Here is a 25,568-nt window from a genome sequence, read left to right on the forward strand (position 1 = left end):
TCTGAAATATTTAGCTTAAAAAACCCAACTAAACCTGTTGTTATGAATCAGATTTCTATCTGAGAAAAAGATACTGATTTATCTATGAACCTTGGGAGACTGTTTGTGAATGGTTACAAGCCTCTTGAAGGAAGGAGTCAAGCTATCAGGAGCATGTGTCCAGGACCACTGTTCTTGTGGCAGTTCCAGCCATGAGCCATATAGGACTTACTGTGCTCGGTTTGGCGATCCCAGAACTTCCCAAGGCTTGGAAAATCATACGTGTAAACTCACACGCAATTGAAGTCCACAGTACAACTGGTTCCCATGGCCCTGGCTGAGGTGTTCTCTTTCCGGTCATTTTTCACTTTCTACAACCACTCAGCAGATCTACAGCTCTTCATAAGGAGATGGCAGGGTGCTTACCTGGCAAAGCCCACACCACGGCTGGTACCACTGGAATCACGCAGGACCCTTGTAGAAATCACTTGTCCAAAGGGCTTGAGCATATTTTCAAGTTCTTGCTCGTCCATGGACAGCGGCAGGTTAGAAATGTACAGGTTGGTAGGATCTTGTTCCTGTTGCTAAGGCAGAACAGAAAGTCAGCGGTCACTTATCAGCAGAAGGGAGACGTTTATGCTAGCCCATTTTTATGCAGCCACTGGCTCTGCAAGTCCTGTAAGCACTATATAGTGAGACCCTGGCGTGTAGAGAACACTTAAGGCATCTCGGACACTTGAAAATCGTGTCTGAGGTTTTGTACAACCTGTACAGGCCAGGTGTGGTCCCCAATGTCATCCTCAGCAGATGTGGAAGTGGTACCACTGGTCTGCATTGGCTTGGGGAGGATGTTCTCACAATGCAAGTGTCAGCAGCATGCCGTGATGCCAAGATTAACTAACCACTGCTATTTTCTGAAGTCCATGCCAAGCTCACGGCTATGCAGGAGCCTACTACTGCTAATAATTCAACTTGGAGATCCGTGAAGAAAGATTCTGGACCAATCCTGTGGAGTCCACTACAGGCTGGGTTCAACTTCCCCTTCACTGCCCCATGGTAGGATCCATACTACTTTACTTTTTCCTTTCTTCTTTTTTTGATACCTGGTTTCACTACGTCACAATCCCCTAGTCTCAGCTTTCTGAGTGCCGGGATTAGAGACGTCTGCACCACCATCCTTGGTTCCATTCTACTTTAAACAGTGGTCACCAGAGGGAAAAGGATAGCCCCTAATTTAAACTAGAAACCGTATGCCCTAGCAAGCGATACAGCACTACCAGAACAAATCTTAGAATGGAGACTAGATGGGGAGGGCAGGCTGGGCCAATCTTGGTTCCACAAAGGGCCATCTGTTATCCATGGGCCTGCAGACTGTACCTGCCAGGTACTGGATGAGCAGTGTAGAACCCCAGGCCCAGGCGTGCAGAACCAGAAGCTGTGTTTTAGCAGGATGAGCAGCTAACTAACAAGCGCATCAAGTTTGGGGAGAGACATGCTCATCAGATCATTTCCCACTCAGCCTTCCCTTGTTAGAGAGGAATCAGCTGGAACCAAAGACATGTGACCAAACTGTGTGCACTGAGAATATGTGTGACCGTGATGCACGCGCAGGGAGAGCTTGCTATTCACACCACTGGGGAAAGCCTACCTGACGACAAGAATATTTCCTAAGTCAAAATTCACCTATGCAATTGAGGTTGGTCCAAGCTTCACTTCAAAATGTCCTTTAAGCTTATGCTCCCCTTGCTTCTGGTTTTGGAGATGAACCCGGAGCCTTGAGCTTTCTAGGCAAGTTAAGTGTCCTACCATAGAACTGTATCACTCATTCTCCAATTTTATCTTTGCACACTGAAGCACATGAGCTGACTGCTCTTTAATAAGCACTATTGGTAAAGTCATTAATTGATGTCTTAGCCTTTGGCAACGGAATAATATCCTCATTAGGACTTCCTCGATTTCTGAAGTACACAGCATTCTAAAAATATATGTGAAGCAGCATGCATGTGTGCCTTTGTACAAAGTCTTTCTAATGTATCTTAACATTAAATAAACCTGAAATGAAATCTCTCCTTTGTTGTGGAATAATGCTTTTGTACACTGGTTTAATGAAACGCTGATTGGCCAGTAGCCAGGCAGGAAGTATAAGTGGGATAAGCAGACAAGGAGAATTCTGGGAAGAGGAAGGCTGAGTGAGGAGACACCAGCCCGCTGTCCAGGGAGCAGCACGTAATGGCACAGAGGTAAAGCCACAGAAAATGTGGCGACATATAGATGAACAGAAATGGGCTGAGTTTAAGTGTAAGAGCTAGTCAGTAGGAAGCCTGAGCTAATGGCCGAGCATTTTATTAAACCAGTATACAAAAGCATTATTCCACAACACTCCTTTCATATAATTTTCAAGCAATAACAAACACTGACTATTTGTCTTTTCAAGATTTAAAATCATCTAGAGCTGGGGTTCAGCTCACTGTTAGAGCTCTTGTCTGACATGAGGTCTTAGGCTTGACTTCTGGCACTCCACACATGAATGAAGAAATGGATGGCTAAACCAACAAAGTCATTTAGTTTCCTACAGAATGATAAATGTCTGGTATTCCCAATAATTAAAGTTAAAAGACACAGAAGAATGGGCAACCCATACTGTCCTTAGAACTCCCTGGCCCAGGTAAGAAAGAAGGCAGTATACAGCCAGGCCAAAGGCAGAGAGCACTGGCTCTGAGCCCAGACGGTCCAGGTCCAATAAAAAAATGAAACATTTCAAAATGTTCAACATCAACCAGCTGAACAATCTCCTTCATGAACCCTTCATGGGCGAATCAAAACAGCACCTGTCTCTGCTTCCTAGCTGAGATGAGGAGGATCCAGTGTGGTAGCACTGGTTAACTCACACCAAACAAAACATCTCAGTGTCAGTTGGATACAGTCCATCTTTAATGTTGAAAATGTGCCAAGTTATTTAACAGACGTAGGGCAATAATGCACACAGTGTTTCAAAAAAACAAGGAAAGACAATAGAGTTGTCTTCAGGCGTTAAAAGCTCTCAAATTGGCCTGAGGTGGGGGCAGGGGGGAAGTCTTATCTCTTCATTGTCACCTCACTTGCTGCCTCTGCCAACTTCACCCAGCAAATCACACAGTCCCTCCAAGAGCCATCTCACTTCGGGCCCCACCTCCCCAGTCTCTGGGATTCGTTCCTGTGGAAACCCACACAAGCTGGGCCACTGTTCCTAGAAAAGAGCTTCAAAGCAGAAGGGATCTTCCAGTGTATCCCATGCATTCCAGACGCTCCCTACAAAGCAACCTCGACCCCAGCCCCATCTTCTAGTAGCTCACAGATCAACAGAGGGGCAAAAAAACACGATGGTGAAGCAAAGGCTTGATATGTACAAACCACACTGGGAGGATGGATGGAGCCTCAAAGATGAGAGGCTAAGTTTGCTGAGAGAACAAGGGACATCGAGAACAAGCTAAGTCAAGAGGCTTCACTTTCACAGTCTGAAATAGGAAGTGGCCTTACTTTGTCAGTTACTACGTTAGATTCCCACCCCCACCCCCTCACTCCTGGAGTTCTAACACTGAAGAAAATGACCACACAACCTTGTTCTAGCTCCAAAACTTCCTTGAAACCCTGTGCTTTATCTTAGAGTTCATGCCTATGAGCTCAACACTTGTAGAGGCAGAGACAGGAGAATTGCTGTTAAGTTATAGCCTGGGCTACATAAACCAGCCTAGGCTATAATGTGAGACCCTCTCTCAGCGTCTATTCCCATCCAACAGGAGAGTTAAACTTTGCTTCTAGTCCCCAACAATTTGAATTTGGAGAGAGACAAGCTCTGGAACCTGATACCATTAAGTGACTGATACTTTAGGGAGACAAATCACCATGTTTTGGGATGTCTCCCTCCCCAGAGGTGTGTTGGGAGAGGATGGAGGAGGGACTGTCTTCTGACAGCCAAACTCTGCAAAACAAGAAGGTTTCAGAGGCACCAAAGTAGGGGAAGGCATGATTAAGATTCCTAATTCATGCTTAGGTTCAGAATAAAGCAGGAACTGGCTAATTAAAGGTCATGACAATACTTTCTAGACAAAGATACGCTTTAATGACCTAAATGTGTAATGCAAGAAATGCACACCCGGATTCCTCAGACTTCTGAAATTATGACTATAAAGATTTCAATGACTTCATATTTAAGCATGCTCACAGAACTTTTTACACATTCAAGTCTTTTTAAAAGGGGAGTTGACAAGGAAGACATGAGCACTTTCTAATGTGTCTTAGTTGCTTCTGGGATAAATATTAATGAAAGCAATATATACTTTGTAGAGTTTTAATTTAACCTAAAGATTTACCAATAGTGGAAAAAAACCCAACTCAAATATTAAAATGGTTAAAAGCTTGAATGGAGGTGTGTGTGTGTGTGTGTGTGTGTGTGTGTGTGTGTGTGATCAATCACTATGATAAGAGTGACATACAATGGACTAAATAGATGTAAATATTTCCTATGACTTTAAGAAAAATATCCTGGGCGTTTGAACTCAGGAGCCTTTTGAGTGCTAGGCAGGCACTGTGCTGCTGAGCTACGTCCCAGGCCTGTGGAGATTTCTGGTATTTGTTTCCCATAGCAACAACCTTGTCAGTCAAGTTTCCTCATTTGGGATGACCATTGCAGCTAGTCTCATGTATTCTTTCTTTGCATGTGGTCGACCTGTCCTGCAAACACTACCCACAATGTTGCAGTAATTTAAAACTTAAAACACAAAAGAATGGGATAAAACCCCAGGCCGGTTGTACCAGACACACACACACACACACACACACACACACACACACACACACACATCAAATCCTCTAAATGTCCACAAAGTCTCATTACAGTATATATTCATAGGAAATGGGACATAAAGTATTTATAGTAATTGGTGGTGCTTTGAATGAAGATTAATTTAGTCTCTTTAAAATCAGTCACAACCCTAACTGTTTCATTATGTCTAAATAATAAATTGCCATGTCTGAAAAAATTATTCTGTCAATTACAGGTAGCCAAGAACAGTGGGTGCATTGGGCCTCTTTATGTCCCTAGGCACGGATGGGGTTCGAGAGCTTTTCAAACACGTGGAAAAAGAAGTCCCACACTGGCTGTGAGAGGGCTAATGGCACTACTGCTCACTTGAGTAGAAGAGCCAGGCTTTGGAGGTCCCACATGGTGTAAAGCACTCAGTCATCATCTGAAAGAAATTAACAAAACCCTCCCTGTGCTTGTGGAATGGTTCCTAAAATGCAAGAAAGGGACTTGGCAGGAGGAGCAGACATCTGTTTTCGTCTGTTTTCTCTTGTGCTGAATAGGTTCACCCACCAGCCAATGGCCGCTGGCGGTGCCTGCAGACTGCTCAGAGCATGGTGGGCCTCTGGGTAAGGGGAGCTGAATCCTGCTCATTTGTCTGCTTATTTGTTGAGAAAAGTATGCAAGCTTGCTATCCCTAATGGTCTGCCGGCCCCCAGCCAGCCTTAGGAGGTGACAAAGAGCTGTTAGGAGCTATTCTGTCTCAGGTAGCATCCTCAGAGAGTCATGCCTTGATTCTTTTTAGCCAGTTATCTGCCTTTCTTTTAATAGAATCTGATTTTTTTTTTTCCTTTTGGAGGCAGGGTCTCACATCTGTATAGCCTGGGCTAGACTGGAACTTAACACGTAGCTCAGGCTGGCCTCAAACTCACAGCAATTCTCCTGCCTTAACTTCCCACATGCTGGGACTGCAGGCATGAGCCACGACACCTGGCTTATATATTTGAGAGGGAGATACACATTTGAAACATCTGCTCTGTTTCACGTACATCAGCTTTCCAAAAGGCTCAAGGCCATTTCTGTTTGGTAAGTTTCATCAAGGCGCTACTCCATGGACCTAATTTCTAAACATCCCTCTTCTGAATTCCCAGTGTCTATCGAACTTTGGAATAAAGCCTTTTCTCTTAATTAGTTGATACTTTTAATCAATAAAGAAAACATTTCATGCCCACCACATGGCAGGAACTAAGCAGAGCTGTGGAACGTAGAGCATGAATGGGAAACAGCCACCCTCATGTTCCCAGTTTACAGTTTTGAAATTCAGTTGTAAGTTATCTGTGGGCTCATACCTCAGCCCAGGTACCCCAGGTGTCAAGCAACATTACAGCTCAGCCTTCCCTCAACTGGATGCCCCTTTGTTGCTTCAGATTACACAAGAGGTAAAGACTATAGTATGTGAGTTTTTAACATAACGCAGTACCTTGAGTCCTTCACTAAAAGAAAGTGGACAATGATTGGTCCCTTATAGTGTAGCCACACAAGCCAGACTTAAATTTCCTTTATATAAATTCTCTCCCCAAAAGATGTGTATCAGGTAACCCTTGAGTTCATCAGTGTAAGAGAATGAAGTGAAGACCAGATACCCAAAGCCATGATTTTATGGTAGAGAACAAGAGATCTACTAGCATTTTAAAAAGTGATTTTAAAGATGAGAAATGGAAAAGGAACCAGGTCCTGAAATTTATATTCTGCAGAATGATGACACACAGCCAGCATCCCTGAATCTGCGCATTGGTCCTTCCCACAGGTGACAGAGAATCATGTCCCCTGCAAAGTAAAGCTGTGAAGCCCTTGTATGGGGCTTGTTCTTAATGCTCCTGGAAGATGGCATTCAGAGTGCATCACTGAAATGACCTATAGAGTCAATCTATATCAAGCCTGTTTTGAATAAATGCACTGTAAAGATTTCTTCCAAACAGAGCCTATCTGTTTGGAAGAAATATGCTCCTTAATACTACAGGGGCTAAGATGGTACATAGGGGCTACCCCATAAAGGCCCCTGTGTTATTTGATAGGTTGATAAAACAGCCTTCTTTCTAACTCAGTTTTGACAATGGGTGTTGGTGTTCCCAGGATCCACAGTGAGAAACTACCTAGAGAAAGTCTACAAGTCTGGCTATGACTGGATTAGGGTGAGTGGCTGATCATCCAGATCTGTCTGGAAGAGAGACAGAGGCTGAGAATGACATCTATGTGGAGAGAAAGGCAGCCATGTTCTGGGCCTCCACACGCGGTCTTTTAGGCTCTCATTAGCAGCCAAGCAACAGGGCTTTCAGCAGACCTGACAGAAAATGTGATCTGTATCCCACCAGCCCGGCAGGATACAATGGGTCGATGTATGACTCAAAAGCTGAACAACAGAAAAGCAGAAAGCTGACTGAAAGGGCCTACCAGTGCGGCTGGGAAGTAATTACTCTCTTACTGATGGTTGGTAAAGAGATGGGAACTAGGACTCACTGGAACCTGGCTTGCTGACACATAGAACATTTCTAGCACTCAGGAGACAGAGGTGGAAGAATCACAGACTCAAAGTCACCCTGAGCTATGTGGTTAAGTCCCCTCTTAAAAACCCAAAAGAAGTGGACCACACAGAGCGGTTCTAGAGTGAGTTAAGAGTCCCCTAGGAAGGCTGCCTAGGAGGGCAGGGAGAGACAGCTTACGGGAGGAAGGCTGACAGTTAGTTAGCTTGGGAGGTAGGTTGGGTAGAGAGCTCAGAAACACGCCCAGGGTACTTTATGAGAAAGAACATCTGTTTACTGCCCGTGAGAGAAAGTCAGCCAGATTCTGTCACTGTTAGGCCAACAGACCTTCCCACCCTCTGCTAGTGCTCCAACTCTGAAGGGTTAGAAACAGAGCTGGGGAGCTGAAAGCGACTGGGTAAGAACACACACTGCTAGGAGCGGACCTAACTCAGGGGAAGGGAAACGTCCCTGCTGTTACCTGATACTCAGAATTTCTGTGAAACAGGACTGTGTGTTTAAATTATAGGCACTGAATATCATACATTAAATATCTCTTCTTCAAGTGTTTAGCTTCAAAATGTCAATTAAATGTTAAAATATTTTGCATTATTTTAGTAAGAAAAAATTATAATACATTATATATCAGTCACAACCACAACCAATCTTCTAAAAATGTAATTAGATTTAGCTGCAATGTAACTAAGCCCATTCATCACATGCCATTCTACATGTTCACATAATAAATGATCATTGGGATGGAAACCTTCAAAATGCTGCTTCCAGATCACCCAATAGTCAATACTGCTGCCAGCAAATAACTACAATGTAGTCTGTGATGGCCCCCTTGGAACCAGGAACAGCCAAGACTCTCATATTTTATAGAGCTCTGGGCAGTCTGTGAAACCCCTATACATGACCCCACATTGTACATACTGCATATGAAATGTAATGAGGCTTTCCCTCCCACAGACTGTTACTTAAACACCACATTAAATGAGGTTGGACAACATGAATACAGACAGAGATGGCCATAAACGTAGTGAAAGAGATGCTCTAAGTTATGGCATTTTGGTGTGAAAAGTCAAGAGAAGGGACTTTCTGAAATGGGAGTAGTTGCAGAAGCCATTGCATCTCTCCTGGATATTATCAAAAGAGAAAGGAGGAGTTTTGCAGAGTGAGTTGGGATGTATAGAGTGAAGGACAGAACTGTGGTGTTCTGGGTAGGCCTCGCTTATCATTATGTCCAGTCACACATTGATTACAGGGGCAGAGTAAATATTCTATAGATCAGAATACAAATAGGCACCCTGTGTTCACAATGTGCTTACGATCTCATAGTTTTTCCACTTTTTTCAACACCAACACTGGACATTGCTTATATGATGGGCAGTCATCTGAAAACTGTGATGCTTCCTATTTATAGTTTCTGTTTGTCTTAACTTGTACTCTGGAGGCCAGCTCAGCGCCAAGTGGTGTGGATTAGAAGGAAGGAATTATTTGTAGAAAACCTTTATCTGTGTCGATTCTCACACAGTATCTCTACACTGGCAGCTATAGGGCTGTGAGCAGCTAACTCATCTCTCAGGTCTTCTCAAGTGACCTATGTCTTCTTCATAGTCCTTGAACTTCTGTAAGCCTTCTTTCCTGGACATGTGAGTGTTCCTCAGGGAGTGATCGTGTGGTACTATTCAGAAGTAGCCAAGGACAGTACCCAATTATTTTCCTCTGCACTTCATAAAGCCTGGTAATAGAAAACCACTGCTCTTTTGAAAAGACGACTTGAAATAACATACTGCCAAATATTAGGCTTTAAAATATTTGACACAGAAACTGATGCATGGAAAAAAACAACAACCCATGATTATCTTTATAAATTTACTATAGGTACTATGTGTTAGGATATCATCCAAGCTTACATTTGCCCTATAAAGACCAGGACATACACATTGGCTTAGTTAATGTGACTTTGAGATGTGTTTAGTGTATAATGAAATTTCTGTTAGAGAATACAACACATTAAGAGATGTACAGTGTTTCAAGGGTTGCCTCTTTCTGATTCTTACTCATTTTTAATAAAAATATGTGAATTTTAAAGCTACATATGGTGGTTTATGTCTGTAATCCTAGTAGTCAGGAGGTGGAGGTAAAGATTCAGAAATCCAAGGTCATCCTCAGCTACACAGGGAGTACAAGGGCAGCCTGGGATATATGAGCTCCTATCTCAAAGAACAAGAACAGGCTCATTGCCAGTAAGTTGGAGAACAACCTGAAGTCTCTTTAGCTTTAGGATTCTAACTACTCTGGGTTGGTGATTTTGATCATGCTAAACTAACCTTTCCAAGTTCATCAAATCATCTGAGGCTTTAAGTGTTTTATACACTCGGATGTATTTGTGCACACATGCTACAGTGTGCTTACTGGTATCAGAGAAGCTGTAAGAGTTAGTCTCCCTTCCTACCACAGTGGTTCCAGGGACAGAACTCGGGTTAGCAGGCGTGGCAGTGAGTACGTTTATCAGCTGAGCTATCTGCAGCAGTACCCTGACTCTGACGATGAATCTGACGTGAAAGGAGACACAGACTAGTGAGTCAATCCATTCACATTTCCAAGTGATGACATTCCGGGATTCTAGGTCTTTAACCTTGCAAGGAAACTAGCAAAAGAGAACACAACTCAGGGAAAGCATTATGTTTTACGGTAATTAAAACCCAGGCACACTGTGCTCGAATGCTTATGAAGCATGAAACATATGGTCTTTGTTTTATAGTCCTTGAGTGCTTAGGCATATTCTTCACTTGGAGGAATATTTCAACAATATTCCTCAGCGAGAATGCTTAAAGTCCACCAGAAATAAGTTTCAAATAAAGTCCATATAAGACTACTGAAGGATAGATTCATATCACATAAATAATCAGCATGTAAAAATCATCTGGCTATCATACAGATAAAACAGCATCTATGGCATACATTCATATCCAACCCCTCATTTGTATAAATCCATATGTGAGCCACTTATATATCCCTTCAAATTACACACAATTACCTTTTCTATCTTCAATTGTGTGTGTCTGTGTGTGGAGGCCGGTTTACACTAGATGACTTTCTCAGCAGCTCTCCACTTTAGTTTTTGACAGGGTCTCTCACTGAACCTGGAGTTCACCAATTCAGCTAGACTGGGTGGCTAGCAAGCCTGTGATGTCCTCCTATTCCCTGCCCAGCACAGAGAGTCTTGAATATTTCACTGAGCTTGGCTTTATTTACATGCCTGTCAGGGATCCTGTGTTTGCGTGGCAATTACTTTACCAACCAGCCATCTTCCAATCCCTCCCCAATTACTTTATTAAATGAATCTCCTGGTTATTATACAAAGGGATGGGTTTCACTGTGACATTTCTATACGTATGATGGCTTGTTCTTATTTACCCATTCCTTCTCTCTCCTTTTTCTCCCTCCTCTCCCCAAATACTTCTCATTCTGCTCTGAGACATATGTATCCCATTACCTTCTCTTTGAGGTGTGCCTAAAATGGCTTAATTCTTTGGGCAACAAATTGTGAAGCTCTATTTTCAGAAAACAGTGTAGATTTTAAAGCCTTCCGGAATTCTGATTATCCAAGAAAATCGGATGCTATTTCTGGACTCACTTATGGGGTTACATAATTTACTATGCAAAGTATACACATTTGTCAATCCTTCTTTAGAACATGAAGAAGAAAGCCTTTGCATAATTGCTATGACTGAGGATGCATGCCTGGGTGCATAGCAGTGTTTGGAGGGATGGAGGAGCAGCAACCTTTAGCAACACAGGGCTCCACTCACCTTTGCCATCTGAGCTTGGACTCCACTAGCCTTCAGGGCAGAGACAGCTTTCTGGGCTGCTGCAGGACTGTCAAAGTCAACAAAACCATAACCTGAAATACAAAAGACACTCTTCTTAAGCCATTACCTTTTGATTATATGAAGTATTAAAAAAAGGACTTCATTTTGGTTCTGATACAGGCATTAGAAGTAGATGTGTGCATGATGCAGTGGTTTCCTTGGTCCTTCAAAGCATCCCTTAAAAGCGTGTGTGTGTGTGTGTGTGTGTGTGTGTGTGTGTGTGTGTGTGTGTATGTGTGTATGTGTGTGTGTGAGGGGTGTGTGGGGACATGAGCTTTGTCTTCTTAAAGATCTTCTCAGGTGTCCTAGAGTTGAGCTGGAAAACACCTGACATTTAAGTTGCTAAGCAAGGTAAAAATAGATAGATAGACAGACAGATAGATAGATAGATAGATAGACAGATAGATGATAGATAGATAGATAGATAGATAGATAGACAAATAAATAAATAAGTAAAGTGGCATTGGGGGTGTTGTGAGAGACAACTTCAGGAACTTTTAAAGGACATAACAAAAAAAGATGGAGCTATATGACGAGCTCAAAAGTGACAGAAACAAAAATTATGTATTCTATGGATTATCCCTTAGTTTTCTAAGTTAAAGTAAGTGTGAACATTTGATACTAAAATATAATCTAAATTTTAGTGCCTAGTTAAAAGTACTCATTTACCTAAAATAACATTAGCTCTCCTCAAAATAAAGGAGAGAAGGAAAATGCCCCCAGATACCTGAAATAGCTATTTCATCCATCTTTGCATAAAGACTAAAGACAGTATGCAACACAGCAAAACACACCTAAGAAAGGCCACTCTTGAGTGCTCATTTACCTGTGGTTTCACAAACACTGTTAATGAGCTCATCATCTATGTTCCAGGCCACAGGAAATCAAAACAGGAAACTAGGGGGTGGGGGCTGAGGAAGGCAGTACCGAATATATACACGTGGACGGTACCTACAGTGCAGACTAGCAAGAAGGAGTGTCACAGGACCCTTGTAGATCATCAGACATCACTGCATGAAAACAGAGTGCTCATTGCAGTAACTCTTCACATACTGAGGAATGGGTAAGCATATTTAGTACAACCTAAAAGACTTGCTAGGAGCCTAGCCCAAATACCAGCTTTGCTCTGAATTCAAGTCATATGAAATTTTATTTTTATACAGGTATATATCTCTGTTATGCTTGTGTACATACAGGGGTGTACCTAGATGTACATGCATTTATTTAATAAAAAATATTAAAATATTATTAAAAATGTTTGTTTGAGGCAAGGTCTTGCTACATAGCACAGGCTACCTGGGACCTGCACTCCTCCTCAGCCTCGTGAGTACATGCACTGCCACACTTGGCTCTAGAATTAATTTTAGTAAGTATAATTTGAAAGAGAATGGCACTATTTAGAAGTCTATGAAGAAGAGGAGCCAGGCCTCCCATCGATACTCAGAATTTATGAAGAGATAGGACTGGTGTTAGAGGGACATGCATACAACAATGAAGCGAAAGAGAAACACGGAACAGTCATGCCACGGCACTGGCCTCATGACCTGCTTCTTCACAAAGTAAACCGTAATGGAACAGACCACCAGTTACAGACGTGGACACTTCAGGAGGGAGGGATGCGCACGTTGAAATAAGCAACAGCTCCTTTATAGTACTTGGAATTGGACTGAGAGAGGCTTATGTGATTTAGTCAGGACAAAAATAGCCAGGTGGGGAAGAAAAAGGAGGCAGCTGATGCCAGCCAAAGCAGACAGTGCTCCTCAATTGCCAGGGTAGGAGATAGGTAGAACACACTTGGGGCTTATGTTAATATGCATCACGCTTGGATTCTCAGGCAAGCTCTGCCTCTGACTTTCTCACACAACTCCACAATGTCTGGAGATCATAAACAAACACGCTCTGCTGCACTGAAATGATGCAGCCTCTACTGATGTGCACGTCCTTTTACCAACTCTGCCACTGCCAATACGTTACAATAAGCAGAACCTCTCTGCCATGATGCTATCTATTGCACTTGAAGTTGCAATCTGCTCGTGTAATAGGACCATTCTTTGTTTTTATTGTTGTAATAAGAAATACAAACTGTTGCATTCAGTCATTGATAGCATGTGTTTCTGGCCTTTGTAGAATCCTACTCTAGGAATTCATAACCATTTATTGAAGATAAACAAAACTGGTAATCATGCAACCATGTGCTGTCCATTTATCTGTACTACTTTCAAGTAAAGGTAAGACCCGTACAGTTTCATACGATGTCTATAGAATTAATTAGATCTCATTGTATAAACAGGGATGCAGCTGTCTTTGAAGGTGGGGCTAAGTAACATGCAGGTTTGCTCACTGATGATCCCAGGAGATTAAGTTATCAGGTCCCAAGACCCTGAGTAGTCATATTCATCCTGCTTACTGAAGTCTGCCCTCATTGTGAAAAGACTGAACATGGGCAGAGTATGCTTTGCTTTTCTGCTTTGGTTTTTATCAAACACAGGCTTCTTTTGTGATAAAATGAGGTTTTCTGTCTGCACTTTACCAGTCTGATTTACCCTCACCCACATTTTTCTTCTGTGTTATGTGTATATGTGCTCTCATCTCATCTACAACTCAATTTCTAGCCAAGCCTTTGTGGGCTTTTCTGTCCTAACCTGCCTATGACATTACTGGTAAGCACCTCAAAATCTTTTGTTTGCTAAATTTTAACAAAAATTGAAATATAGAATACCAACTGAATCGTCAACAACTAATGCACCTTATTCAGACTTAACATTTTCTTCATCTTAACTTTATCCAAAAGAGGGTCTGCCAAATAAGTTTGTGAAAAAGTCTCATGACCTTCAAAGATCTCTTGGAGTCCTGTGTGAAATACTTGAATATATTTAATCTCTAAAAATTATATTTAGTATAGAGTTTCTCATTTATAGCAATTCTCTATAATCTCTAATGTATTAATTTATCTATATGCCCAGAAACTATCATATGTGAAAAACTATACACACATATACATATACCGACCATAGCAAGTTATTGTAGGTGGCATGTTATCCAGCTTTATTATGAACCAAACTGCTATTTCTCATTTGTCTCAACATTACCCCATCCTGCCAACTCATTCTGGCTGGCATAACTTTATAAGCTCCCTCTTGATAATCTTCTCCCCTTACCTCTATTTCACACGCTACAGCTGCCGACGCACACTATGCAGAGGCTAGTGAGACTGAGAATCCTGGAAAGAATCATGCGTGGCCCCACAGGGCAGTGTCTCCCAAGACCTGCTTGATGAGAAGGTGGCCAGGAGACCTGCTGGATTGAACAGCAGCTCTGAATCACCCTTACTTTTGTTTAGAAGCCTCATAAATCTCTCTATCTGTGGACACCTTCCCACAAACATGCAGCTTTGCATATGGCAGTGTGAGATTCGCTGTCCTTGCCTAGACCACACTGAACATGGGGCAGATTCTGGTTTCCAGGAAAGAGGCGGCCACTGGAGAAGAGCACACGGTAGTGCCTTTCAGTCTGGGCACTGGAGAGTTCAGCTGGAGAAGGGGTTCTCCCCTACTCAATGGCACAGCTCTGCTTTTTCAGCATTATGAACTGCCACATCAGATTTCTCTGGGGTGAGGAAGAAAGGGAGGGATGGGAGACTAAAACCATTTATCCCCTGTGATTTCTCTTCCAGTTTGAAGTTCACTTTTGAGATCAGCTTCCTGCTTTGTGCTTGGTGAGGGCCTATTTTTCTCCATAAAACCAAAAGACTTTTTTTTTTTGTGTGTGTGTGTATGTCTCTGATCTCCCAAATCATTTATTGATGCTAAATAAAACCAATCTTGGCAACTAAGTGCATGCATTTCCGCATGCATTTGCCTCTCTCTGGTTTAATTCATTTTAAATATTTATTGGGTACCACTCTACATAAAGCACACTCTATTCGCTGTCCTAAGGCAAAACTGCCTTAATATGCCATGTTGATTAAACACGGGCTTAGACATTTGCCACAATAGCTCCTTTAAATCTCGGCACTTTGAAGAGGGGAGCATACAATGAACCACTTCAAGTCTAGATTAAAGGAAAGGACTGGCTTACAAGGGGAGGCCTCACCCTAGGCTTCATTTATGTTCTCTGCCTTTTTCATTGCTAAGCCAATGCCCCACCACCACGACTTGAAAAACTGGAGTCTAATTAATGAGGAGATCTGCCTTCTCTGCCTATTCCTGTCAACCTTGCTTCAACTCCCGGGGTCAGTAGTTAGAGTCAAAGTCAGCTGACTCCATTCTTCCATTTTCCTAGAAATCACATGCCTATTGTTAAGACACCGGATCATTAAAAGTCGGATGCGCAGAGCGTCTGCGCCACCCTGCTCTGGACGCTTTCACTCACAGCTCAAGGAGCTGGATGAGCTCATCCTAATTGCATGGAAAACTGAAGGTCAGTGCATCAAATTAATGCAGCAGCATATTTCAAAGGGGCGCGTGACCTCCCCTCCCTGGTACAATTTGGTCAGTGAAAATGGTTCCCTCCTCCCTGCCGCCAATATTGTCAACAGGCATTCAGCAGAGAACAATCGAGAGTATTGAAACATGTAATTAAGTACTGCTTAAAACTACTCTATTCTAATTAATAGAGCCAATTTACACAATATGTAATCTTTTCAGTTCTTTGGTACAGTCCAATGGTCTTCAGTAAGCAGCTCTAATCTCCCCAGGCTCAGGAAAGGAAAGCTATTCTCTAGCTCTGCTCCCCCTCTTTTAGAGGCAGGGGCTAAATGCCAACTCGTATTTTTACATGTTAACTCTACTGGTGCCAAATCCGGAATTCTGGCAAACTGCTAGTTGTGGGGTTTCCAGCCAAAACTCAACCAGGGACAAAACAAACGTAAGCAATATGCTGACATTGTGCAAGACACAAACTGGGTGACACACGAGACTTGCTTTTTTAACACCGTGAAGTTGATTGTGAAACCGAAGACCAGTCACTCCACTGTCTTTCTGAAGCTATGGCCAAGGGGACGACTGCCCACAGAAACATACCTTTGCACTTGTTGGTTGTCTTATCCAAAATTGCCTTTGTGGAGACGATTTTCCCATATCTAAAACAAAAGGCAACAGGAAGAAGTCATAAGGAACTCTTATTCATGTCTAAGTCCAAAGAACACACATATTTTTTTTCAAACATCTGCAAACTTTAAAGTACAAAATGTTCTTTACTGAGGGGCATGCAATGAGAATTCTGAACTTTAAACTAAAAAATGGAATGGCCAGGCTTTCCCTTTGAAGCTCTGTATGAAGTTTGATGTTTAGCTTTGAAGAACAGGTACTTTCCTGACAATCTTTGGGGGGGAAAATGCACTGTACACTCTATACAAAAAAAAAAAAATTTTCTCCTTCTGGTAACATTATGTCTGTGGTCAACTACAAAGCCAAATACAAGGCCACAGATCTATTAAAGTCCTACGACCCACACAGCTTTTATGAAATACAGACAGTAAAAAAGTTGTTGTATTATTCTATTCATCCTGGCTCAGTGAACAGTGCTGTGTGGTCACAGGCTAGGTGGCAGCTGTATATGTATTATGCTTAACAAACTTAAAAGAGAGTGGTAAAAGATAGGGTTTTTTTTTTCTTTTGCCAAAGACTTCTACATTTATAAATGTTACTAATATCACCTTCTAACTCAGTAATAACTATTAGTATGGTGAGAGTGAGCATGTATGTGTGTATAAAATGGATGGTTGAGACTATGAAACTGAACAGGGATTAATCACTAATTTAATGATTGTGTGCATGAGAAATGTGGTTAAATTCCTTATGGTGTCACAGAAATTGGGGAGAGGAAAAATGCAGACTATTCTGATTTGGTGCACTGCTCCTAAAAGTTAAATGTTAATTTATATCCACATACAGATACTAACTCCATACCCACTTGGTGCAGACCCTGAGGAGAAGCACTATTACCTATGCTTGTTTTCTAACACCTCAGGGAAAAGTCTGAAAAATAGTATTTATATTTTTTAAAATCAAAGTAAACTTGAGAGAAATATGCAGGACATATTTCATGAATCTGGGGCCCAAATTTCCTCACATATATACAGTTAAGTTCTAAAATTCCACTTTCCTGATGGTTAATTTACAAGTTTCTAAACATGTTCTCTTATGCCTTTCTCATGATGGACTTTTGAGGATTAAAAGATGGGATGAGTCTTAATGCTGGGGATGTAGCTGGGTGGTTGAGCACTTGTCTAGCATGTCATAAACGCACTGAGGCACTGGGGAGTGAGAAAAGCAACTCAAGTGTCTTAAGTGTGTTAGGCAATCTCAGAAATCTGCATCCCGTTCTACACCACTCTGAGTATTATAAACTTGTACTTGTACATTAAAAGCAGCTGAAATACATTTGTCTGGAGGAAACAAATGACACGAGCCACCTCTCTTAGCCATTTAATTCTCCTCCTTCCACTCTGTATGGTCACGTAGTCAAATGAGTTCTAACTAGGCATGAAAGTAAAGATAATTTAGGGTTCCAATGCTAATTACATCCAAGAGGCACAATGCAGCGCAAACACCTTCAATTCCCCGAAGAAGCACCGAGCATTTATAACAACGTCCACTTGGATCACTACGTTTACAAAAATAGATGTAAAGATGCAGGAACGCCAAAAACAAACAAGACACGGAGACGACCCTTTAGCAGCCACTCAACTTCCAAGGTCACATGCTTGGTCATTCCTAGCATTCTCCCATTTGCAGGCTTCAATGAAACATTTCTTAGACTCTGTCACCCGCACATCTCCCAAAGCAGGGAAAAGTTGGTATGACTGCAGCTGAGAACAAGGGGGCTGACAGTCACTGAAGTGAGGATACTTCGCCTGAGGTCTCAGAGCGAGGGCTTTTTGTCAGCCAAGCAGTAGGACATTTAGGACAAGGTCGGGAGTTGGCATTGTCCCCTCTGCTGCTGCTTTGAACACTTCACGATGGCAAAGACACAGAGATGTAGGGGATATAAAGAGGCTAACACTCAGGCCACACCACACCCCTGGCCCACTGCGCTCCTTCTTCTCTGCTGCCTGAGACATGGCGCTCACGCTCACACCTGCGCTGTGTGCACTGCTCTTCACCATGGGAACTGGTACCCACAGAGGCGGCTCTCAGGCTCTCATTCCATCTCCGTGGTCCATCTGGGGCTTCCCTGTCCATTCCACTTCCTTGCTTCCCTTTTTACATTTAGTTTTTGATCCTTAACCCTGACTTTATTTGGACATGTATCCAGAGATGTAGCTGTAATTCATTTTTTATGATGCCATTTCTCTTTCCTGACTTTTTTTTTTTTTACACACAAATTCTGCAAGAGCTTTTGTTTGTCTTCACCTCTTTCTTTCTACTTAAATGTCTTACTGTTTTGTTAAGACAGCAAGTATTTAGTTAAAAATTGCCTCCTGCCTACCACTTTCTAAATTCTATTCTCAAAGCATCCCAAACACATACTCCATCTCCTCCCCGTATCTTGATTCAATAACACTGTTACTCTCCCCATCTCCCACCAAGCTCAGGTTACCCAGGACTGTATCAGTGCAGTCATTCCTCAAAGATGACTGTAACCCTGCCGAGCTTTGTCTCTGACGCTTCCAAAATCCCCTTCTTCCCCACGCTGTCTAGACTTACTTTAAAAGCACTAAATAGTCCTCTGGCCACCACCAGTCTGTCTAAGAGGACCCGTCTGCGTAAATGTACCTCAAACACCACTTTAGACATGTCCCTCCCATCTGTCCATTACCCCAGCTTACCCATCTAGATCCCGAAGGACCTGTGCCAATCTTTTCTTCCCAGAAGCCAGCCCTAATTGTCTGATTCACTGAAGAAATAATAAAGGGGATTACAGTCACCAAACTCCTACTTATGCTCTTAAAGCTGTACCATGAACAATGATGAGGTTATGTGTACTGTGTTATATACATCTTATGTATTTTATTTATCTTCACAATCTGTTATTACTCCCATTATTGTAAATGGTAGAAAAAAAATCACGTTTTGAGTCTAAGACTTTCCCTAAATTTCCAAAGTTCAAAAAATGCATGTTATTTAAGTTTTCATTGCAGCCTATTTATGAAGTTATTATGAAAAGCAGTGTGTCCTTCATTAGCTCAGCTATGAAAGGAGATGGGGGGGGATGACAATGAATGGTCGGACTCAGTGGTCCCTGCCATTTCGATACTGACACGGATTTCTCTTTTTCCAAGGCCAGCAGTTTTTGTTTGTTTTAACATGAAACAAATGCATGGTTCGAGACTGACAGAAAGGAGAGGAAGAGAAGACATTCTGAAATTGATCAGTTTGACTTTCCATTGCGGTTTTTGTCAGCTTGTGGGCCAGGACCGAAAGACCGTGATTTCACAGAGAGGTAGAAAGGCTTCCACTCTGTCTGCGGAGTTATGGTCTGCTGGCTTCCTGCGCACAGGGAGGTGATTACTTGGAGCCACTGAGGGGTGTTAAGGGGTTTCCCTTTCATTAAACATCTCCACGCCGTCCACTCAGAGCATAATGGGAAATGGTCACTGTTGTCCTGACAACTTTACTTGCAGTAAGATTTAATAATGGGGGGGGGGAGGTGTCACAGGTAATTAGAACTTAATCTGCATCTACTGTCAATCACTAGTGCCCACAAGAGTAACAGATGGTTGGGTACAAGTTGATAAAGCAACTCAAACTTTCAGCTTCCCTTGTTCCCATCTGTAGCTTAATTTGTTAAAAAAAAAAAAAATAAGGAAAAGAGAGGCACAATGTACCAGGCAAATGGAGACTCTTGACAGGCAGAAAGCACACTCTAAGGACACGGAGCAGGAACACACCCGAGAATGTGGGGGTATAGGGCTGTGTGGAAGCACTGTGTCTATGCTGATTCTTCAGGTTTTATCCAACTTCAAAGTATGGAGGCTCAGACCGCAGACCTCGCTGCCCTGATTATGATGCTCTTTCTATGAGTAGCTAATCCACTCCAGAGGAAGCACCAGCAGTAACGGGATAAAGAGTAATTAAGAGACGTGACTGCAGAATAATTAGAATTTCAAAGGGAGAGGATAACAAGTAAAAATTCACGTTTAGACCTACTTGCTTATGCGGACAAGGCTAAAGAACTGCTTAGAATGTACTAAAACTTCTTTAGTTTGCAATATATCTTTATTCCTTTCTCTCCCATTTCCACTTATGACTAAAAATCAAATATATTTTAGTTTTAATTTGAAAAAAAATGATTTGCTTGTCCCCATAGCTTTCTCCCTTCTAAGTTATATCTTTCTTTTTAGTTTATTCTAATCACAAAAGCAATACATACTACTGGAATTAGAACACAGATATTAGGCTGATAAAATTAAAATGACCCAAAGTCCAGATCTGAATGGTGGTACGCTCCTTACAGGTTCTAAGTGATGTATGTGCAAACATGTGCACACACACATTCTTTCCCTTCCCACTTGCCATCATCCCCTTCTTCCCAGTTAACATATGTTTGGGCTTGGGAGACGTGCGTCTACACCAACCACCACCAACAGATGGCGATCGTGGTTGATGTTATCTTAACACTGGTCATTTCAAGTTGAAGGACTACTTGCAGTGTTCATGCCAGACTTGGAATACACTATGAACATTATTAGAGCTGTAAAAGCAACAAGTGATTTAAACAACAGTACAATGTAATGTGTGCTTATTTATAATGTTGACAAAAAGATACACTGCATTTGAGAAAGCCAAATGTTGCTCATGAATACAGGAGGATGGCTTATGTCTACTTTAAACTCAGGAGTGCTCCTTAAGAACAAAATGAGAGATGATGTCACTATATAGATAACAGACAGAAAGAAGGACAGATAGCATAAAGTGAGGACAAACTAAGAAAAAATAAAAACATTACAGACTTAGTGAGTTCATTGGGGGAAGATTAAAGACTTTTTTTTTTTTTATTAATACAGCTCTTACTTTGTGGCACGGACTGTTGGGTGATTGTCTCATAAGTTAATCTTCACAACAACCGTTTTCTCTTGACTAGGTGGTATATGATTTCTACTTTGTACACGTGAAACTCAGGAGCAGAGTGAGTCCACTCAAGGTTACACAGCTAATAAGTAGCAAAGATACAGGGCAGGAAGTTTGCTTTGGAGTGTAAAGGCCACGTGTGTTGACAATTACAGAAACGTGGGTCACCAACCACAGACAGGTTCAAAGCAATTCCACTTTGAGTTGCATGCTTTATATGAGGAAAGGGCAGACTGTCACTACTAATGTCTCTAGGATGGACACTGATGACATTCACAAAGAGGTCACATTGGCCTACCTTGGGGTAAGATACCCAATAAAATATATCAGTGAGAGGAGGCACAACTAGGCTTAGAGTTTATAAGGAATAATTCATGGATCTATTTCATGGGAACAAATCTGGAGACTGTCAATCAAATCCATTCTTGTTATTTTGGAATTGTTAGGGGAAAAGAAAAACAACCCTCATATATGACTATCACACTCGGGACGTAGAAGTAGGTGGATCTCTGAGTTCGAAGCCAGCCTCAATCTACAAAGTAAGTTGCAGGACACCCAGGGCTACACAGAGAAACTCTGTCTCAAAACAAAAACAAAACAAACCCCAAAGTTATCTTCACCCCTAGACCTCCATGTGCACACCTACAGCTCTATGTCCACCTCACCCCCACAACCATAACCTCATTCCTACTCTGACAGGAACACAGATGATGCTTAAGATGGAAATTTTCTAGCTCTCTCTTTCTGGTGCTTTGTTTTGTCAAGGGCCTCTCAGGAAAAGGGGATTTCCTAAAATTTGCTTTAGCTCATCGAACTGTGTGCTTAGACAGAGTAAGGAAAACAGAGTACAAATGACATCCATTTAACAGAAAAGTTTGTTAGCGAGCAAGGCCTAAGGTAAAATAGGAGTGATTTACCCATGCTGTGCTGAATCCCCACTACCTTAAATGAGTGAATTGGTAATATTTTCTCTGTTTAATAAAGGAAGTAGTAGGATTTGAAGATAAGATACAAGATGTGAAAATTTTCAATTAGGCAATCAAGTTCAAACAGTTTTTTTAAGACTATGTTTCACACTGACAATTTTCATGGTTTCCAGAAAACTGGTCTAGGACATGAAAATATTAAGCATATATAAAGATATTTCAGTTGTTTTAGCCAAACTCAGATAACCACCCCATCTACGTGTGTTGTATGGCTGCGAGGGGTTGTATACCCACAGCACAGGGAACTGTGTCTTACACACTTGGAAATGAAGCCAGAGTTTCCAGAAGGAAAATGCTTGGCAAGAGAAGCAACTGCAGACCTGAAGGTCAGAGACAACTGAAGTCCTGGTGCAGAAGGCCGGCCGATCCCAGGAAAGACTAGCATAGCAGGAGAGATCAAAGCAAGAACGCAACGATACACATAGCATGCCCCAGTGTGACCTTCACCACACAAGGCCGATGAAAGATGTGTAAGATGCTAGATCTACTAGGAAGGGGACAGTCCTTTGAGGGATGTGAGGAATTTTCAGTACAAAACCACCTTAGTACTAAAACAAAAATACAAGATCCTGTCTGCAGAATCCTAAACAAAGAAGGCATACATAGAGAAGAACTGTCAGGCTGAGCAATCTACAGCCTTTGGGGAGCACAGAAATCCAGGCAGAGTATGTTTCATGCAAACCTATCTGAGAACAACAGAAATCAGGGGTGGGAAGGTCCTGGAGTGGCCTGCCTTCCAGAGAAAGAGAACAGATCTTGGCCGCAGATTTCTCAACTGCAGGATTCAATGGCAAAAGCAAGATTCTAGCAAGATTCACGGAAAACTTTATGGCCAAGATTAGCAAAGAGAGCCATGTCTTTTAATTCACTCGCTTATATGCTTAAAAATTAGTATGGATGACTGAGGAGAGCTGGGGGTTTCCAGAGGCCAGCAGAGATTTAAGACAAATGGCTTCTCTGGAGGAGCCTTAAATGCCCAATTAAACTTCTGAGAAAAACAGTCCCAGGTGTCTGCTATGGAGAGCCAGGGGCTTGTCGTGAATTCAGAAGACAGAGAAAAGAGAGCCTCAAGTTCATGTTTCTGAACTGGAGAGGTCAGTGATTTCGGCCCAGAGCCTGCAGGCTGGGACACATCGCAGAACTCAGCTCATCGACACGTGGTCTCAGGGGCAGCTAGCCTGGCTGTCCTGCAGCAGGTGAGCTGATGGAGACATCACAGAGATTCTGGGACCAAGTGTCATGCCATACTTCTATTTCAAGAGGAAACATACACCTATACAATTGTGTCTTCCCAACACCAAAAGATACCTATATCCTTCAAATCAAAATGAAGTCAGCCTTTTTCCTCCAGATTTTGGAACCAATAAACTTCTCACTAAACTCAAAACCATTCTCATCACCTTTCCTGTATGAAACCAGCACTGTTCATACCACATTCAGCTAGAAATAAAAAGTGCATAGAGAACAAACAGTAAACTATCTCGGTAACAAAAAAAAAAAAAAAAAAAAAAAAGTAAAGATGCCCACGGGCAAGGGGAATATTCTGTGAAAAATGTACCGCCTCTCTTCTAAATAAAAATATTATAGAGGCTTGGATTTATTGCATGGATTTATGATTACCAATTCTATCACAACTGGCAATAAAGCAAGGTGAAGTGGTTTCACAAGCGTGCACAGCACACCGATGTTCACATACATCCCAGTACTATTTTCACAAGTCACACTATACTGCAGCTCTTTACAGTCACAGGTGCTTGGACCCAGATTACTGTTCCCAAATACAACATTAGAGAGAAATAATACTGTGGTGATATTAGGTTCCCTAATATATCGTGCACCCTAATAAACTTATCTGGGGTCAGAGAACCGAACAGCCACTAGACATAGAGGCCAGAAAATGGTGGCACACACGCCTTTAATCTTAGCATTCCAGAGGCAGAAATCCATGTGGATCTCTGTGAGTTCAAGGCCATACTGGAAACAGCAGGCATGGTGACTCACGCCTTTAATCCCAGGAAATAATGGCAGAAAGCAGAAAGGTATATAAGGCGTGAGGACCAGGAACTTAGAGCTGGTTAAGCTTTTAGGCTTTTGAGCAACAGTTCAGCTGAGAGGCATCCAGTCTGAGGAAACAGGATCAGCTGAGGAATTAGCAAGGTGAGGTAGCTGTGGCTTGTTCTGCTTCTCTGATCTTTCAGCATTTACCCCAATATCTGGCTTCAGGTTTGATTTTATTAATAAGACTCTTTAAGATTCGTGCTATATAATATATGCTGGAAATAGAACCGACAATATTTTTTAAATGTATGTCATGCAATTGATCTCAAAGTCTCAAACACTGATTAACATACAAGCCGTAAAGCAAAGACAGCTTGACTTCAGAAAGGAGACTTTTTCTCTGGATCGATGAAGCCATCCATCACAATTACTTTTTAAACTGTTTTCCTCTTCCACTAAAATCTACAGTGTGTTTCTTCTGCTGCCTTGATAATCTCATCTTACGTAGTAATTTACCATAAGGAAAACTTGGTTATAATAGTCAGAAGGCAGAGTTACAGCTATGGATACAGCCTCAAGTTCTAGTACAGCCAATGGCCAGCCCTGGGACATTCTTGTTATCCCCATCTATAAAAAAAGCCAATAATACCTACCTCACGGAAGACAGTACAGTTTGGTCCATAATGGCCATTTTCTCCAAACCCTCTCCAAAATAAGGATACCAATGACAACAACCTGGAATACTTTCTTATCAAAACATTAATGTGACCTTATATTGCAAAATGTTGAGGAAGAACAGACCCACTATTTTTTGTTACTTTTTAGCACAGTTTTCTTTGCATATCACATATAAATACTCAACATGTTATTGGCTGATACATAAAATGTAAACAGGCAATATAATTTTTCCTAATGAAAGTGTCCGGTGAGAGAAAAAAGTGTATGTGGGGGAACTGGCAAAGATAGAAGAGAACTTCTACATGTTGTCTTGGAAAGTAGATATGGATGGAATTTTATCCTAATTTAGCTAATAGGATCATAGGAAGGAAAGCCATTTAGGTGTTTAACATGAAATAAAAAACTAGTAGCAAAAAGAAAATTACAGAGTTGGGGCATGGGAGAAGTCCAAACAATTCCTTTTAAATAGCTCTAATATGTTGTACTAAATAAATAAATAAATAAATACCGCAGCTGGGCGGTGGTGGCGCATACCTTTAATCCCAGCACTCGGGAGGCAGAGCCAAGGGGATCTCTGTGAGTTCGAGGCCAGCCTGGTCTACAGAGAGAGATCCAGGACAGGCACCAAAGCTACACAGAGAAACCCTGTCTCGAAAAACCAAAACCAAAACCAAAAAAAAAAAAAAAAAAAGCAAAATAGAAAATCTTAGATACAGACAGACAGACAGACACAC

General features: G+C 41.8%; 1 protein-coding gene across 13 annotated transcripts in view; it reads right to left on the reverse strand.

Annotated features, from left to right (window-relative positions):
* The window catches only part of Rbms1 (RNA binding motif single stranded interacting protein 1), a 219,632-nt gene that overhangs the window by 30,245 nt on the left and 163,819 nt on the right, over positions 1-25,568 (reverse strand). For all 13 annotated transcript variants that reach the window (XM_059260539.1, XM_059260529.1, XM_059260528.1 and 10 more), the window contains 3 exons: positions 16,181-16,239; positions 11,100-11,191; positions 406-563 (listed from right to left, as the gene is read on the reverse strand). In XM_059260539.1, the coding sequence (XP_059116522.1) occupies positions 406-563; positions 11,100-11,191; positions 16,181-16,239 (309 nt within the window). The remainder of the gene's footprint in view (positions 1-405; positions 564-11,099; positions 11,192-16,180; positions 16,240-25,568) is intronic.

This window comes from Peromyscus eremicus, chromosome 4 (assembly GCF_949786415.1).
Source record: "Peromyscus eremicus chromosome 4, PerEre_H2_v1, whole genome shotgun sequence".
Taxonomy (NCBI): Eukaryota; Metazoa; Chordata; class Mammalia; order Rodentia; family Cricetidae; genus Peromyscus; species Peromyscus eremicus.